The sequence below is a fragment of the Pseudopipra pipra genome, chromosome 1, assembly GCF_036250125.1.
Source record: "Pseudopipra pipra isolate bDixPip1 chromosome 1, bDixPip1.hap1, whole genome shotgun sequence".
Taxonomy (NCBI): Eukaryota; Metazoa; Chordata; class Aves; order Passeriformes; family Pipridae; genus Pseudopipra; species Pseudopipra pipra.
In genome coordinates this window covers 63379154-63398849 of record NC_087549.1, presented here as the reverse complement: position 1 = coordinate 63398849, position 19696 = coordinate 63379154, and the positions used below count along the sequence as shown (strand labels likewise).

The 19696-nt window shown below is 38.3% G+C and overlaps 1 protein-coding gene across 3 annotated transcripts in view; it reads left to right on the top strand.

The window, feature by feature from the left end:
• The window catches only part of GALNT12 (polypeptide N-acetylgalactosaminyltransferase 12), a 46214-nt gene that overhangs the window by 14581 nt on the left and 11937 nt on the right, over positions 1-19696 (top strand). For all 3 annotated transcript variants that reach the window (XM_064659275.1, XM_064659253.1, XM_064659264.1), the window contains exons 3-7: positions 58-247; positions 3508-3693; positions 5925-6042; positions 12004-12180; positions 14711-14842. In XM_064659275.1, the coding sequence (XP_064515345.1) occupies positions 58-247; positions 3508-3693; positions 5925-6042; positions 12004-12180; positions 14711-14842 (803 nt within the window). The remainder of the gene's footprint in view (positions 1-57; positions 248-3507; positions 3694-5924; positions 6043-12003; positions 12181-14710; positions 14843-19696) is intronic.

Sequence of the window (19696 nt, the reverse complement as noted above, 5' to 3'; positions counted from 1 at the left end):
ATATTAACAAATTGTTCCAGAACTATTATTACTTTTCTTTTTGTTTGTTTGTTATAGAACATTTAAAGGAGACTTTGGAGAACTACGTGGCTGGTTTACGCAAGGTGCGTCTTATCCGGGCAAATAAGCGAGAGGGGCTGGTTCGAGCCCGGCTGCTGGGGGCATCTGTGGCAAAAGGAGACATCCTGACCTTCCTGGACTGCCACTGTGAATGCCATGAGGGCTGGCTGGAGCCACTGTTGGAAAGGTGAGCTGATGCTCTGGGCTGGTTTTCTTTCCCACTGGAGAAGAAGAGACAAGACAATTTGGCACTCCTCTGCACTGGAAAAATGACTTGTAGTTTACCAAATGTTACTGCAGCCTAGTTCCTGAGGCACTGCAAGTGTTTGTCTCCTGGCTATGGGGAAGCAAATGGAAGTGTGAAAGATCAGGAAATGGGATTTTTTTTTTTTTTTTTAATCCTGGGGACCAAGCTGCTCTTTTTCTTCAGACAAGGGAAATTTTTCAGGAAGAGGAATCCCCGCACTCTCAGCTTTGAAACTACCTTGGGAAAGGTGGCTGCTTCTGTCAGCCAGGGTTGTGGATGAGAAGGAGGTCTGGAAAGATGCGTGCCCTGAGACATGCCCTATTGCAGGACAATGTGCACATACGCAGAGTGGAATACAAGTCAAAAAACTTCATCTTCCTAGTCCTGAGGAAATCCGTCTTTCCAAACTGGTTCTAATATAGAACATGATGGGGTAGGATAGGGAGGAGTTAATGCTATGTCAACACTGACTTTTACTTGGAAACCATCTGTCCTGGGATGCTGAACTTTACACCTATGTAGTCTCTTGTCTATACTGCAGATCTGCCAGGCTGTTCAGAAAACTCCCATTGATTAAAAACAAACAAACAAAGAAAACAAAAACCCCGAAGAACTCTCCAAAAGCTACAAGAAAAAAACCTGGAAACCAGAATACAAGCTCTCCATTACAGCTTTGAATATTGAAGCCTCATCCATGCATATTCATCAGCCATACATGCACTTCTCCTGCTGTCAGTTCCGCCCCTGGCACGCCTCACCACAGCACCCTGCTGCCCTCACATCACATCCATTGCTTTGTCCCCCTTACTGACAGCTTATGGCTTTACCTCCTTGGATACCATTAGGATATGCTGATGCATAGAGTACCTGAATCACACTCCTAAATAGTCTGTATAGAAAACCAGTTCTCTTTAAAACACAGTTAAAAATAATTCTTTCCTCAAGGCCAGTGGTTTGATTTGCATCCTGTAAAGATTCCCACGGGCTACTATAGACTTTGGATACAGACTGGAAAAAACAACCCTATGCAAAATGGAGAAAGACCTCCAAAACTACATGCTGTCTTGATGTATGCAAGTCTTCCTGATACCTAGTGGGATGTGTTCTCAAACTCCCCAGGTCCATCTGAAATTGTATCTAGAATACTATTTTAGTTTTTTGTTTTCTTAAAATTGCCATACTTACCTTGTTTCTAAATTTCAGTCCGTACATTCCAGATGACTGTGGGTTAACTATGATAGTTTGAAGAAAGGAAAAAGGGTAAACATCAAATAATGAGCATGGGTTTAAACGACTGGCTTCTAAAGAAACAGTGTGACTGTGGAGACGATTCTGAAATTTCTTCACTTCTTTAGCACACCACTAGATGGCAATCTTGAGGAAGGATTGGGATAATTTTACACGTTATAAATCACCTTCTGTAAAAAGTTAGCCCTGAATGTGTCTTGCAATTCTTGGTCTTCTTGCTGCAGATGCAGATGTGCATCTCTAAGGGGAATTTTCCATGGAATTTCTGACTGAAATGTATGGGAGCAATACAACAGTGCATTTTATAGCACAAACATGGTTGTATTTGTAAGCCGCCTGTGCCTTGTACTATCTAATTAATTCTTAACTTATGGAAAAAGAGATGGATTTTCACTTATGTGATTCCTTTCATAACTAAAATCATATTCCAGCTACCTAATTTTTACTCCTTTTCCTATTTGTTACAGGAGCAGCAAAGCATTTTTACATTTTATTGGGATTTTTTTCTCTGTGTACATATGATTCTCATTGCTTTGTACATTAGTTTTATGTGACTGAGAGAGGAGATAGCAATATTTGTATAAGCCCTTTTGTGTGCTCAAGATTTCAATGGAAAATGATAATGAAGAAAACAGCTGTGTTGCATATTCCCTCCAGCAACAAGAGACCATTTCATACTTAAGGCAGTCTTTGTCAGCTCAGACAATACTTCTGTGGAACTGCTGCTGTTCTCTGCTGCATTTAACCTTCACAAGCTGCTCTAATTTCAGAGTCTGAGCCCTTGGTCAGCCTGCGGGTTTTAATCTTAATAATCCCATGAGGAACTGGCTCTCTTTGAATGACAGATACACTGCATCTCTTACTTATTTGACAATATAATATGTTCATTTTTCCTTCACCTCTGGAATATGTAAACCAGAAGACTAAGGGCTAAATCAAGTACTAGCATCTTAAAGTCAAACGTCACTTCACTGCACTCAGCTATCAGGGGATGTCTAACACTAGTGTAGAGAAGATGCTAAACAGTGATTTAGAAGAAAGACCTTAGCTTGAGCTTGTGTGCTTGAAGTTGCCCCTAGTACTGAGACAGGCCTTTCCAGAAGTTGAGGAGAAGGCAAAGAATCCTGCTGCCATTTGTAAGGGCAAATGGCTTTCGAAAGGAATCCAGAAAACGGTGCATGGTATTAAGAAATGGGAGGAAGGGGTTTATCTTCTTGAAGAAGTAGACCTGCAAGAAATGTCATCAGCTCTGATGTATTCTTAGTATGATAAAGATCTTGACTATCTTTAGATCACCCTTGCTGATAGGTATGTAATTCTGCAGTGCTATCTCGTTTCTCCTCTTCATCTCCTATGTTGCCAGGGTTTCTGGAAGCCTGCTTTATGTATATTTCACTGTTGGAGATCTAATTCCAGTGTTGTGTGTTCAAAACAACACGCAACATTTAAGCTCATGGCTTCTTTTTGAGTTATTGTTGTAGTACTTAGTGTAACTTTTTGTGGATTATCACAAGAACAACCATGACTTTGAGGGCCAAGAGGCTGGCTAATTTATTATTCACCTTGGCAGAACTATACAATCATGCTACTCTCTTAAACGCAGCAACCTGTACAAAAAGAAAACAGACTTTTTTTTGTTGAGAATGTGATGCTGGCTATGGAAGCCAAGCCAGATGCTTAATGTGTTATCTTAAGTCATCTGACATTCCTCCCTTCCACTGTCCAGGAAGATTGATGCTTACCAGATGCCTATAGCCGAGCCCATCCTGATGCATCCTCAGTAGGAAACTGGTGGTTATTTCTGTAGCCATCATTTCCTTGTATTGCAGTGTGAATTGAAAAGGAGCAAAACTTTGTGTTTGGTATCTGTAAGCATTCCTTGTTCTTGTCAGTTACAGCTTTTGAGAGAAGTTTCTAATGGAAGTTACCCGTTTGTTTTAAAAAAATACCAGGATTGCGGAAGAAGAAACAGCCGTCGTCTGCCCTGTTATTGATGTTATTGACTGGAATACATTTGAATACTTGGGAAATGCTGGTGAGCCACAGATTGGTGGATTTGACTGGAGGCTGGTCTTCACTTGGCATAGTACCCCTGAAAGAGAACAAAAACGGAGGAGGTCCAAGACTGATGTGATCAGGTTAATTTTTATGCATCTTATGCTGTGAATGTGTTTTTGATTTCACCTGAAAATGCCAGGTACTGAAAAATATTTGAGAAATAAGCATATTACTAAAAATCACTTATTTTACTTAGTTCCCCATTTTTTACAAAATAGCTCCTGCTTACCATGGTCTTGGAAAAAATACTGGTCTAAAAGCTGAAACTCCTATGTCATCTTCCATATAGAATCCTTATTACAAAGTAGTCTTTTGACTCCTCTAGGCAAACTCCGAGATGTTTATCAGCGCTTGGAAGGGGTGTAACTGATAAATACTGAAGGATGTTCTCTGTGCAAATCGAAGAGCTCCGTGTTGTAAAAAACATCACGAGCAATGATGAAAAGAGAAAAAAATCATTAGCCAGTTAGAATGCAAAAGTTATTTTGAAGACTTTATCTGTGCTGTAACCATAGTGGTGGCTATTTTCAAAGGTGAGCCAGTTTGCCAGTTTTTTATTGAGATGAAATGATACAGCTCTATCCACCAAGGTTTCTCTTAAGGGCTATCTCACAGGAGCTCACTCTGATGTCTTCCTTGTGGGTATTAGTTTTGTTTTAATTTAAGATTAGTTACAATCGGTTGGTATTATTTGTCACTCTGTGTTGTGTTTTTAGGAGAGGTAAGGTAATAGAACAAACAAGACATCTGGAAAATGGGCACTGTAGATAAAATCCTAATAGTTGAGGGTCTGCTGTGTTCAACTTGAAAGTTGCTCTATTTCAGCAGTGTATTGTAATAAATTAAGCTGTTTGGCATTTTTGTTAGTACTTACTTCTATTTATAATGTTATCTTATAGACTACAGCAAATACAGAGTGATTAATTTTTCTCAGTCTTTTCTAGGTGGCTTATCATGATAATAATACCCAGTACTTCACAAATATTAATGAACTTGTCCTCAACTGAGAGAACAATTTTTTTACATGAGAAAAATGAGGCAGTAGTTTAGTCCTTCTCAGCATATATTAGTCCACATCCTCCTTCAAAAAAATTCAAAATAAGAGTAAATGTTTTAAAATCCTTTAGCTCAAATATGGTGCTTTTTTCTTCTTCATGACAAGAAGAATTGTTTTTGACAGGCTAAGAGGAGAACGATGAGGGATAAAGTTTCATAGTAGCCTGGGGACTGTGAGCTCGACAAGTGTCTGGAGAAAGCAGCAGTGCCAAGAGTGGTGTCACCAACAGCTGTGTTTGGAAAGATGAGTTCTGGAGGGAGATAGAAGAACTTGACTGGTTATGAAGTTTGGTTTTTTCCCTTCTGTCTTGCCTCATCTCATTCCATTATTTGAAACAGCATATGACAATGTGAGACAGTGTTGCTTCAAAAAAGATAGCTGGTAAAATTGGTTTTGACAGATTAAGACTAATTGATCACTGCACCTTGCATTTTTTAATATTTACCTCAACAGCAATTTAGTAAAATTCATAAAATGTCATCTGAACTCAGTTCCAATCAGCATTATATACTTGGTACTTTAAAGAGAGTAATTTTCTAAGACTATGAGCAATTAGGAACAGTATTGAACAAACACAAGTTTATGTATGTGTGCACATGCTACCCTACTGAAAGTACATCCTTTAAGTGCACTGTCACTCTGGGCCTTGTGATCTTCCATGAGGATCCAATCTTGACTCCTGATTTTTTTTTTCCTCAAACTTAGTAAAGAATTTAAGAACATACAAATGGGCAGATCTTAGAAAGAATACAAATCTCTTTAGAGGTTATGTTTACTTAATTCTTAATTGATGTCTGAGAGTTTTTTCACTTGATTTTAATGGGATCTAGAATGTTGTTATTAATTACCAAAGCACAAATATTTCTTTAATTATTACTTAGGTAAAATACATAAAGGTACAGCACTTAGAATTTCAGAGCTGACTAATACAGTTCTGCTACAAAAAACCCAAACTTATGTTCTATTATGTGAAGGTAAGAGACAACTCATTTATACACAAAGACACTGCAATTGCAAAAAAGTATTTTAAGACAATATTTGTACATTCTGGAGCTTGTTTCAGATACAATTTTTTTACTACAAAATTAAATTTAAATGGCCTCATGATAACCAAGCAATGTCTGGCTTTTACTTTGTATCCAGAAAAGACTGAGAAAATAGAAAATAAAAATATATGGGGGTTTTTGTCTGTTTGATTGGTTCATTAATTTTTTTGCTTCTTATTTAATTCAGAGTTACTATTCTCTTTTACAGGTCTCCAACCATGGCAGGTGGATTGTTTTCTGTGAGCAAAAAGTATTTTGATTATCTTGGTTCGTATGACACAGGAATGGAAGTCTGGGGAGGAGAAAACCTTGAATTCTCATTTAGGGTAGGTGGCTTAATTGAAAGTTTCTTTTCCTGAGAATAAAACAAGTTTCTTATTTCTTTCTTCATGCCCTTTTACATAGTGAAATAGCTGTAATAAAAGCAAGTGTTAAGAAGAGAGTATTTTGGAAGGTCTTTATATGAATGTTTTCCTCACACTTTGGTATAGCTGTTATTTTCCTTCCAAATAGGCATTTTAAAGCAATTTTTAAAACATGTCTTTGTTTTGAGTGCCAGTATAAAACACAAGTGGTGGTGTGATACTAGCGGGTAAAGTTTACATTCTGTGGCTTGAAGAAGGTCATTGGAAAGAAGCATTTGTAATTCTTTGATGTGGTTGATTGAGTGAGCAGGAGGCAGCTGGTAGCTGGTCCCCGTGGGGCAGGACAAGCAGCCCCTGTACTTCTTTTAAGGCTTTATTCTGTTTCACCTCAGGAAAAGTTTATGTAAGGGTTATATAAGATGATGGGGAAGATCTCCAGGAACTGTAGAGCTGCAGCTCACCGGGGGTGGGCCGTGCTTAGGTGTGAGGCAGATAGATAGCTGTAATGAAAAAGATTTACAGCAGGAAAAAAGAGAGGAGACACAAGATAGTCCAGACTTGATAAGCAAGATAGTCTTGTCCTCCTCAACTCAGCTGTTATGAGTGCGTGGCTGATTCCTACTGAGCACTGGCTGCCTATGGTTTGCCCCATATCACACTTAGCTCACTGAAGCAATCCAGTCATGACGTAGGAGGGACACTGTAGGGCCGCTTTTGGCTTTCATGGAATTCACAACTTATTGTTCTGGATTTCCCTTGTCTGTTGTGCGCATCACTAGTTATGTTTTATGGTCATATTTGCCTTTCTGTGAGTCACTGAATTGTGGTACCGTGTGACAACAGATTTCAGGGATAAATTGCATTTTAATGTTACAAACCCACTTTCTTGAGAAAGGAGCCATCAGCAGACTGTCTCTCTTGATGTCTGCCTCTCTTGATGTCAGAGAAGCATGGAGTCTTCCTGGCTGCTGTTCCTGTCTCCTGCTGCCTGTAGTGCAGGAATCCTAGCACAGAGGGTACAGAAATATGGAAAGAAAATTATTAGGAAAGATAATAAGCACAGGCCTAGAGTTGACATGGTTTCTTTCTGGAGGGGGGATTTCTCAGCTGAAAATGCTGTTTGCATTTATGGCCACTTCCTTTTCCACACAGGGAAAAGTTTCTGTCACGTAAGTCCAAACACACAGCCTACTTAGTAGTCTTGGTCTAATTCAGCAGGCCTCCACCTGAAGCTTAAAGTAGTTGACCCACCTCCATCAGCACTGTGTCCCTCTGAAGCAGAAGTCTCCCAGCTGTCTCCAGTTCTGGGGTATCCAGAACTGCAACTCCTTTTAGAAAATCTAAAGACAATGTGCTCGGCATGCAGTTGTTGGCTCTCTGCTCTTTGTGTCGCTTTTCAGGAGACAAAAGCTTGCAGGCAGAACAAGCCTGATCCTTTCCCTTTATGACCTGAAGTGCCCCTGTGCTGCCTGCTGCTTTAGAGCCAAGTTTTCATTGCCATAGACCTCTATGAGGCTTCAGCAGCCAGTGTCATTTTTTATGAGGTGCAGCAGCCTGTATGAGCAGTGCTTTTACTCCTTTAGCATCTCTGTCTCCTCATGGGACAGAGAAAGTATCAGAGGTGGCCTAGTGCACAGGAAGACCACAAAGGAAGCAGCAGAGTCTCCAGGAGAGAGCACATGAGCACACTGCTGTGCCCCACAGGGGCCAAGCAGGCACGTGGGTGCAGGTGGATCAAGCGACTTCTGGGACACAAATGATTTTACAGGGCAGACTATGCAACAGCCAACCAATATGCCTTGTCATGTCAGTTTTGCTGGTGCAGATTGCCAGTAGGATCTGGCAACATGCTTTCCTCTTTTTGATTTGGAGCCCCTCTATTTGTGCTCCCTGTGGTGAGGATTTTTGTGGAAAAGAGCAGAGTGCTATGATGTTATTTAACTGTGTTCTTTGGCTGCCCACGATGCTTGAAGAGGTCAGGAGGGATAAATCAGTGTTAATGCTGTTGTCCTTGTGTTTTCTAGATGTGTCAGACCTGAAAATTAGGAGCAAGACTACTCAAAAACACTGTAAATTAATTTATTTTTGTTCTTCTTTCTGTAAACACCGTTCTCTCTTGATGACATGAAAAGACTTGTCCTCAAGCTTCCTCTTTCTTGTACTTCAGTCATTCTAAACCAAAGAAATTCTCTGTGGTTTTGAGAGGTGTAACAAGGAAAAAGCTTTTGCTAAAAGCATGATGACTAAGAGAGATGGAAGCTACGTGCTGAATGCAGAATTGAGTCAATGTACCTTGATTTTGGATTGCTTAATGCTATTTAGCTGGATAAAATTTCACTTCATGGGCATAATGGGCATTCAAACTCCTCTTTCAGAGGGATTAAAAACATACTCTTTCATCTTCTCCCTCTTGTACAAGGAGCAAGGGGAATCTGATTGCGGCTTCCTTCCTCCCTCTGCTCTTAGTCCTGCTAGTGGCACTGCAATGTAAGTTTGTTTCTGGAGACTGAGGCTTGATACACCTGAGGTCTGTTCTTTAGCCCGCTATGTGTGAAAAGACCTTTCTTCTTTTAGAAATTGTGTTGCCCATGAGCCTGGATGATATGCCTCCGATCACCTGGGGTCTTCTCTTTTCTGACCTTTTTGTATTGTTTCTTTCTGTCTGGATATGGAAATCTGTCTTGTGTCAGGAGTAGCCAGGATGGGTCCCTGTGTCTGAGATGCCTCCAGCCACCCAGCTTCCAGCAGATTGTGCAAGAGAACCACTGGGGTGGGGGCTCAGCTGCAAATCAGCAAGAAAAATTGTAGCAGAGAGAGGGGCAGGAACATAGTGGTTTTTACATTTTGTCTTTGTTCAGAATGTAGCATCCTTTTTTTATTTTTTTATTTCCTCTAGAGAGTCCTAGGATTAGAATGAACTGGTAGAGCTTATAGAGCTTTTCTTCTTCAGCATTCACTGACCCAGCATTATGTCAGTTGTCCAATCCCCTTCCCGTCAGGGAAGGGGGTTGCAAGGCAAGATCTGAGCATTTTCAGTAGGTTTTCATAGTGCCACCACCTGTCTCTGAAAACAAAAGAAAAAATACTGGTAGTCTGCATGCATCAAGATGAAAATGAAAGTAAAAAGGAATGTGACCTTGTTTTCTTCTCGAGGTGAAGGAAAAATGTATGCTTTTATAATGCGAGCGGTGAGTTAGCCAGACGTAGTAAAGAAACATCTCTTTATGTATGTGAGCATGCAAAATATGCATGAAGCCTAATGTGCTTTCCTGTTACAGAAGAAATAGTTTCATGGGAGAATCTTCTCCAGAGTCACTTATTTAGCATTTAGTAATCAACTTTAGTTTCTCTATTAAATTCCTTGCTTTATTTTATGTCTGTTCATTTGTACCTGATTTTATATAGAGGTCATGTTTTCCATTCAGATGAAAATAAATAAACCTTTTGAGGAATTGTTTAGCTGAAATATATTTAATTTGCTTTTGTAATGGGAAGACAAGATAAGTTTTGACTGTTTTAGTGAAATAAGTAGAATTCAATAAACATTGTTTAGCAACCTACAATTATTTTTTAGAGAGTTTTAGCTATTGAAAATTCAGCTGTTATGGACTTCTCTTTTTGTCATCAATTTAACAGAGTATGGTCAGTCTATTTCATTCCATTGAAATCAAATTTTATCAAGGAAGAGTTGAAGCATATGCTTCCTTTAGCTGTACATTTTTACTTCAGTAGTCTTTATTGTCTGTTCCTCATATCTTGTTTAAAAACAGACTGATCTAAAAAGTAATGATGAATTAAAAATGCTTATGTGGACTATAACAAATTGGAAATTGTTAAACTAATAAATTGAATGGTTTTAATATTTGCTAACAAATTTTGCATGATAAACTGCAACTTAACAATTAATTTTGAATATAGAAATAATAATTATGAAAAACACTGTTTTGGAACAACTCTCAAAAAGGGAGATCTTAAAGTGAAAATGGATAGCTGGTTTCAAAGCAGCTTTCAAAATGGCAGTAGGGTAACTTACATGTGAAACTATGCAAATTGTTTAAAAGATCAGTACAGAATTTTAGATTTCTTGTATAATTCCTTTAATCATCTTTCTGTTCAAATGACAAGTATACTGTTACCCTGAAAAGCAGTGAAAAAGAAGAGAGAAACCTCACATGAAAAACAAGAAATGTGAATTTTAAATCCAGAAAGTAAAGATTATCCACTGCTCCCTATAGTTGAATAATGAATTACCTATACCTTTAAGGAAACAGTTTGTTTCAGAAGTAAACATATGTATGTGAGTGCTTACACTTTTGTAATTAAGCACAATATTGTGCCACACGCAAAGGTCTGATGTCATTATACAAAATCAAATCAATAGAGACAACGTTCATTGTTTTCCAAATTAAGAAATCTGAGAGAAACTCTAAGTATCTTTTTAAAAAAAATAACAGTCTAAAGAAAAGCTCCATTTTATGTATGCTGAAAGCCTTCATCTGTAGTGACTTTTTAAATCTCTAAAAGTCCCAAAGAGAGAGGTGGGAAAAATCCCATCACTGATCTTTTGACATTGTTAGCAACAGAACTTTTATTTGCAACTTATATGTTTCATTCCTGCTGTGTTCATTTGAATAACATGTAATTAAAATTGTATGTCTTATACAAGAAGGTTGTCAGGGAGCAAACCTCTACCCCTTAAACCTATTTCAGCTAATTTCTCTTGTCTTCCATTACAAAGGAATGATGAGCTGCCACTTACGCACACTTGAATACGCAAGGAGAATTCTAAAAATCTATAGAAAGTCTATCAGAGTCATTGGTGATAGCCTCAAGTTAGTTCAAGTGCAGTAACATGTCCCGCCTTTCCTCCCATCTGACCAAATTTCAGAAACCTTGTTTTAGGCACCTTTCAGGAGCAGGACATCTGCCACATTGTGGTCCCACACAATATTAAATAGGAAATACCTAGCTGTGCTTTCCTTTCATTACCTCAAATCTGAGATCAGAATGGGTAATGGGAAAATGGGAGTGTAGGTGAACTGCCAAAAGTCCGTGGTTGTCAGAGGAGAAGAGTATAATTAGAAAAATGTGCACAGAGTGCTGAGGCTAATGGATCCACTTGGTGATTACTTATGGGCAGTACATTTCCTGACCTGGGGAGCCAGAGGCAGGAGGATGAGCACAAGAGCAGAGTTAGTTCTGCCAATTCCATATTCAGATGCAAGTACTTTCCTTGGCAGCAAGTAGGAATATTGGTTTAGATAAAAGGGAAGTTGTTTCACTGTTGTTGATTGGACCACCATAAGTTAGTTACAGAAATAGTTTGCTTCTTCTTTTCATTTTGTTTCATTTTCGTTCCTTTGCCAGCATTCCAGTGGAAAAGGTTAGTTTGATTTTATCACCAGGCACTTATGCCTTTCTTCTACAGTGCTGATTGTAAAAGTGGGAATACAACTTACTGTTCTCCAATGATATGACAAGCTTACCTGTTTGGTTAAGTCAGCTTTCCAGTAGAATATAGGCAAAGATTTCTGGTAAGGATTAGTTATCAACCATTGGTTTCTTTCAGAAGTGGCTATTCACATGGTTAATTTGGAAATGAAACAATGCCTGCATAACATATATCATAGACCATATCCTATCATGAGTACATAAAGCTAGGAAAGGGATATTGCACACCAGATAAAACCAGAGATGAGGTTATCTCCTTATGAAGTCAGAGCAAATTACTGACAGCAACAAGAATGTAGTTTTATCTAGTTTAATTATCAAGTGACACACAAAATTATTGTATGTGTTACTTACAGTATGGTGTGATTCTCGAGAAGGTATCATCCTTACACAACATCCTTGTTGTTACTATATCCTTCTTCTTGCAAAGTTTCAAATTAATGATACATGCAATGTCAATTCCTTGCTCAGATATGGCAGTGTGGAGGAAGTCTTGAGATCCATCCTTGCTCCCATGTAGGTCACGTTTTCCCCAAACAAGCTCCATACTCACGGTCCAAAGCTTTGGCAAACAGTGTGCGTGCAGCTGAAGTGTGGATGGATGAATATAAAGAACTTTATTACCACCGAAACCCACACGCTCGCCTGGTGAGTTCAAGTCCATTGTTCCTGCAATTTCAGTAGGCTTTGTTTTCAATGAACTATTAATTAAGCTAATATTTAACATGAAGTGCTTTTTATGTTCATTTCTTATTTCTTCTAAAACTTTTTCTCAAGCATAGAATAAGTGTATAATTTTTAATTCCTTGGAAAAAATTTGAAATTCTGTAAGACTACAAGAATGCCAAATCTATGTCAATATTAAATGAATGAATGAAAGGAAGAATAATGTTAAGTGAGGTGGCCAAAATAAGGAGGAGTTTAGCTTAAATTGTACACTTCTGTGAAATGGCTGATACAGGATTCTCTCAATAAAGAATTACAGAAATGCAATTAATGAATGCAAATTGACAGTAGACCTTTAGATGAACAGCATGATAATAATCCTTAGCAAAATTACCTGTCTTGTGATAATTGTAAAACTTTGGACTGATGTAAAATAAAATAGATATTTCTGTTTGCTTTACTGCTGCACCACGTTTGTTAAAGAAACTTCGAACCCAAAATCAATATTGAAAAGATTAAATTAATTAAAATAAGTCCTGGGAACTCAGATGAAAATGTTCCCAATAAAATATTTAAAGTATCGGTTCTGTTGTTTTGGGTGGGTTTTTTTTAAATTAGTATTTTTATTTGCTTTGAAATGAAAATACAAGATGGTTTGTTAACAAAACTTTTAAAGAAGATAAATACTGTGAAAATTGAGTTTGTCAAAATAGTAAAGCAGTGTGCAAATTAATAACTTGGACATATTTATCATGAGAGGCTGGAAGACACATAACACTGAAAATGTCCTCACAGTGCCTAGAAATGGCACTGTGAATGAACCTCTGACACAAGGCCCAGAATTCAGGCCCAAAAGAAATCATTCTGTGCTGTTGCTTGTTTCTGGAGGTGCCTGATCTTCCCAGGCCCTACTCTTTGTATGGAAAGTTTTCTAAGCACTGGCTTTCTGGTTTTGTTCCTCAGGAGAGCTGTCCTGCAGTTGCTGCTGGGCACTCGTCTCCTGCTACACCAGACCAGAGCTTAGGGACTGAGGGACAGGGAGCTCCCAGCACGTTTGAGTGACCTACCCCAATAGATATGCCAGGGGAAAAAATGCTCTTGAAACCGTTAGGCTTAGGATACTGGAGGATACTGGGGAAGCTGCATTTGGTTAGCTTGTGTTCCTTTGGATTAAACTGGGTAATTAGACTATTATAGTCTACACATTTGTAAATTTTTTTTTACTTTAACGTCATAAAAGCCATTTAGGTTTTATTATTAGAGTCTGACTTAGAGAGAAATGTGGGATTCACCCATAGGCAATGACAGGCTGATTCTGCTTGTCATACGCAAAAAGAGCAATGAACACTGACAATTTTTCTTGTAAAATGCTGAGCAGCTTATGTCTCTAATGACAGAGCTTTATCTTTAAAGGATATTTGTGTGTTAGTATTGGAAGTTTCGCATATTGACTTATTGTAGCACCGTGGATGTAAGCTGAAACTCATGTGTTTTTTTTTTCCCATATCAGAGCTCTTGCCAATGAACTGTGGTTTCTATAATACTCTGTGCATCACTTGTTGCATCAGTTGAGTTCAGACCTTTTTACTTCATCAAACCCAAATAATCAGTTCTGTAACATAATGGAAAAAAGATTGAAGCTATGGCTGCAAAAATTGGTTTCATGAAGTTTCACTTCAAGATTAATGTTCAGACCTCAGAACTAATATGTCACACTGTTTATTTATTCCAACAGGCATCTCTGCCTCTGCTTTACATCTGTTTTGTGTTTTCAGTGGTATTTCCACAGCTTTGAGAAATGCAAATAAATTTGTTGTTTGAGGAAATAGTGTGTCAAGTGACCTGTAAAAATCTGGGGGCAGTGAACACTATTTCATGCCTGACTATCTGAAGCCCTAGTCAATATAAAGATAGGTTTTTGAAGACACACATGAAAAGATGTGAACTCTGCTCCAATCCATAGACAGAGAAAAAGCCTACAATGAAAGCTTTTCTCTGGAGGTTTATGACTTCATACTCCTCACCCCCCAAAACTATGAAGTTCAAAGGAAGCATTAGCAGATTTTACAGGTTTCATCAGTTAAGTGTAAAACTGTACAGGTAGTTTGCAAATGGATGGTGACATAATTTTAAATCCTCAAGATTCATTCACTGCTTTTGAGATTTTCAATTATCCAGTTAAAGGAAGTCTTATTTTCCAATACGCCTTCTTGGTCTCCAGCAATCTGTATTCAAGGGCTTACTCACTTGCGGATTCAGGGAGTTTTCTCAGAATATCTTCTGGAATATTTGAAAGTTTTACTTGCACAGTTCCAATTCTTTTTTGTCAACATTTAACGAATGTAAGGGTAATGAAATCAAATCCAGCACCCAAACATGGTGATTTTTCCTGGCTAGAAATCCTACTCATCACTGTAGCATACGGTTCCTAATAATGTATATAGATAATTTAAAAGAGAGCATCTGTTCTGGATGGGGGTTTTTTAATCTTTTTTCTTTCTTTTTCTTTCAGGAGCCATATGGAGATGTGACAGAAAGAAGACTTCTTCGAGAGAAGCTGAAATGTAAGGACTTCAAATGGTTCTTGGAGAATGTGTATCCAGAACTTCACGTACCCGAGGACAGACCAGGCTTCTTTGGAATGGTATGTGGCTGCTGAGAAGGGGCCTCCTTGCAGTTCTCTGAGCTCTCCTACTAACTCCGTGTGAATGTGTTTTTATGCCAAAGTCAGTTTGGGATTTTAGTAGAATTCAGTTAGAATTGATAGGCTTTAAAACATGGTTTCTATGAGAATATTTTAGGGCATGCTGTTTATGAAGGAGTTCTGTGAGAGAGTAGATCAGGTAACGTTGCCATCAATTTCTCCTTCTAAGTGACATCTTGAGACTGTTAAATGTGGCAAAGGATGTCATTTTCATTTCTTTAAACTTTACACAGTGAAAAAAGAGGACGGTAGAGTGTTTTAGTTTTTAGTAGAGTTGAAAGGAGAAAGAGTGTGCTTTGAAACGTATCTTTGCACATTTTATCTGATGAAAACTATGACACTCTGGGGTAATGGGAAAGACAGCTGGTGCTAAGTGCTCCCAAGTCATAGGGGATTCTGTATGTCAAAACCAACATGTTAATTTTTAATCAGGAGGTCACTTTAGACCAGCAAGGGTTGGTTCAATATCAGAATCCACTTCTCTTTTTAAGATTTGACAGCTTACTATGCTATTTGCAGCTTACGAATATATATAAACTATAGCTCCATGCATATCACATTACTGTAATCTCATTTGGTAGGGATGAAGGCAGAGAATGATGCAACAAATAACCTGTTTCTTCTGAAAAATCACCATATACCTGCTGCGTGTTGGGAAGACAAAACTACACCTTTCCGCCAGGCAAAGATGTATCAAATACCTCCCTGATTACCAATGCCACATTGACTTAGAAGTACTTTTGGTGGTAGCTTGATCACTCTGCAGATCCAACTAAGCTGTGTTCCCATACTGCTGCAGCACTTCTAACCCTTGTCTTGCTACCATCTGCCCTTCGGTTACTCAGTCTCTGCTGGATCTCCTTCGGGAACAGAAAAAATCTGATCACTGTGGGCATACAAAACATACAAGAACCAAGTCTCCCCACAGTCTACCCTAATATCTTTTTTACTTCTTAAATGAAAAAGATCCTAATGTGAAAATGCTCTAGTTTCCCATGGGGAACTGTATTTCCCATGGGGAACTGTGGGAGCTCCCACAAGGGAGTGCATCAGTTGTCAGCAAAGCCCTTAGGGGAGCCTCAGGGAGAGTTACCACGCTCTTACATTTGTCTTGGAGCTTGTACTGGAGGTAGTATCTCTGTGTGATCGCTGGCATGAAAGGTATTACCCATTGTTACCCAGTACCTTGAACAAACCATGGTACAACATTAGTTTGGTTTTTGTTGTTTTGTGCTGGATTGCTACTCATAAGGTCAGGGACAGTTGAAGCAGTAAGATATTATAAGACTTACCTTCCAGGAGCAGTTAAGTAACTTCATCTTCCCTCCACCTCCATCCTTCACCCTCCAAAAGAAAAGCTGGACTGGTGGTGGTGATAATCCTTCAACTTCCTGGGGAGGGGGAGGAATTTGTGCAGTTTCTTTCACGATTTGACTGCACATGGCATCCTCAAGCAAGATGTTGACAGTACCTAGAAATAATAGTTCTCGTTCGGAGCTGCTTGAGGTATCTATAGTGTAATTTAGGTGTGCTCTATGTATTTCTCTAAAAACAATTCTTAAATGCTGTCATCTAGTTGTGAACATAATAAGATTACACCATTTTTGGGGGGAGGAAGAATTTAAAATGTGATTAAAGTACAGTTGTACTCTAAGAAACTGAGTGCAAAAATGACACCTACTGATTCAACCGATTTGTGGATTTTGAGTCCTATCTGCTCTCTTTGATGAATCCTTGATCATGTTTTTACTCCTGCCTTAGCTGTGTAATGCTTTTCTGGTTCACAAAAATACTATGTTTAAAAGTGCAGCTTTGTTAACAGCACAGCTTAGTGTGAGGTTATTTAATTGTTCAAAGAGAATACAAAGGCATGTGGGGATTTGTCCCTCCCTTGAAAATCTTTACACTTTTGAACTGAAGTTGACAATCTATCTAAGATTACCCATAAGTCAGCCATGTGTTATTGAAATAGAATAAGCAATTATTGAGCAACATTCAGTGCTGTGCACTGACAAATACACCCTTGTGCTAATTTTTTTTTCTAGATTTGTAGATAAAAGTATTCTTACCAAGTTTGGTCATCTAAAAAGGTAGCTGCCTAAAATTTTATTTAAACATAGTGAATTTTGAATTTGTTCGCCTGAGATATGATTGCATTGCTGCAAACTGCCTGAGGCCTAGAAATGAGAGAAATGTCATCTTACTTCTCCTTGGGCTTCAAGTAGCTTTGGAACTTTGTGTGGGACATGAACTAATCCTTTTGACTTGACTGTGAGACCATACTATGTTCTGACATGAGAAGTTTCTCTTTGTTCTTCTCAAAGACTTTCTAGCTGATATTTCTTCCATCTGAATGTGAAACAACTGAGTTGGTAGATGTCTGTTGAGACTATCTAACCATAAAGGCATCTGTGACTGACTGAATCAATTGGGAGATCAAAAACTTGAATCTTTCTATTGGCAGCTTCCTTCCACATTTTCCTCTAAGACCATCTCATCTTCAATTCATTTACAAATGCTTAGTCATAATTTTCTTTTAATTTAAACCAGATATAACCTTGAGAAAATCAGAAAGAAAGATTTTAAAACCATGAAGAATTTTGTTTTGCTGTGACATGAAAGAGCACATTATATAAATTATTTAAATATCACATGAGATATATGGACCGGCTTACAGAAGAAGAGATCTTAACTATTTGGTTTAAATAATGTTATCAAAGATAACATGTCTGAGATTCCAAGTTCTCAGAGGCTCCAAAACAGCCTCCTCTAGGGTATACCTCTAAAACTGCATTATAATCCAAGTTGTAGAGCTTCCACTTGAAATTGAACTGGTACCCAAGATTATGACTGACTAGACCTGGAGATCTGATGTCCATCACGGGAAAATATGCACTACTTTATTGGCTGTACAGCCTCTGAAAGCTTGATAAAGACTTTTAAAAAGGAAGTGGAAAGAAATTCAAGTGTTTGATAGTAAACTCAAGTAAACACACCGTGGCTTGAACCACATGCTTATATGTCTTTGAGCCTCCCAGGGAGATGTGGACTTGCTGGGGTGAGCAAATGAATCCAGCAGTGAATCCCACAATGAATCATCATTGGTTCCTTAAGAGGATCTTACTAGTCAATGCTATATAGCCATTTCAACATTGCACTTAAGTTAACAGGTGATATGAAAATAGCATACACACAGTAAAATCATTCCCTGTAACTGCGCAGATTACCTTTGTGGTAAAAGCTTATGTCTGGTCATTACTAGTGAAGCTGTTTGGCTTTCCACAGTATCATCTGCCCATATCACTAATACGTCAGCACCACTGCCACTGTGGTAAAATAAAGAGGATTCTGATCTATTTTGTGGATGAAGAGAAAGGTTGGCTGTGCTCCATTGGCTGTATTTATCAACTAATGTAATGAAGTTTTCATGTCAAAAATCTGTTGTTGATGCTTTGCTTACAATGGATTTTATCTTAAAAAAAACCAAGCCCAAACTAATAATTATTCATAGAATGTTGTCTGTATCATGTAGTTATATGCAAGTGTCCAGATGTCGGGAAACAAGAGATTTAAATTTCTCCAAGCAGTAAGGGATAAGGTCTAAGGTGAATATCTCAGTAGTTGCTGGTTTTTACCTATCCCAGCCTCTGGATTGGTGACTAAATGGCATTGTAGAGTAACACCAGCAACATTTCAATAGGAGGCAAATGCTGTACAAAGACGCTGTGAGTAGTCCTGCATGGGTAGAATGTTTTAGAACTTAACTATGTGTTTCAATGGCAAGGTGATCAACATTTTTTCTTGCTTCTGTTTCTCTAATGCAGCATTCTGCAAAAGAATTAAGGTAAGTCACAGACAAAATTTTGTTCTTATTGCATGACTTTTTTATGATAGATATAGGAAAAAAGATAGCTTCAGAAATGAGTGGATTAGCACTGTTTTGGTAGAGTTGTTACACGTAAAAGGATCTTAAACTGTATATTCTCATTTCACAAGAGAAAAATATTTCACAAATTCTCTCATACATTTTTTCTGCCTTATAACGGGGCAGATTTTATTGTTTTTTTGCATAAATGGTGCAGATTTTCAAATCTTTGTGTGTCATTTCAGATCAGGTCATTTAAAAGCTTAGAATATATTATTCCCACAGATTGGGTCTTGAATACCTATTCAGCTTCCTGATAAAGTGTGGGCACAAAACAGCATCTACTGATGTCTGATAAAATGAACTAGAGGAACCAGGTCAAAATATGGACCATGTATATATGTAGGAATATGTCAGCATGTCTCACAAGCATTTGTGCATGAAAGAGACAATGAGAGAACGTACACAGTAGCATCCTGGGAGTGCAGCCTCGTTTTTTAACCACCTGAAATAAATTTAAGTTCAATAAGCTTTTAAACAGCTTTTGTTGTGTGTATTTGGGCATCAAGTAACATACATAGGAGAGTTGCAGTAGTTCTGATGGTGCATGGCATTTTCAAATAAGGTTATTTAGAATTCCGAGCCACAAAGGGGAGCACATGCTTGACCACGTGCCAGGGGCTGATGGCGAAGAGTGGTAGCAGGGGCATTGGGTTTCCTGAAGGGCACCACAGATAAAGGCTTTGCTGGCCTTGGAGCCAGGACACAGTCAGCCAAAGTCATACGTTATTAAACATACTAATGAGAGACGCTGTGATCCCGAAGAGAGCTGCTGACAATGACCGAAACTGATTCATATTTTTAGAGATACAGTTACCAGTTTTAAGTTGTTATGACTTTTAAGTTGACATTCCTTGTTGTAGAAGGTA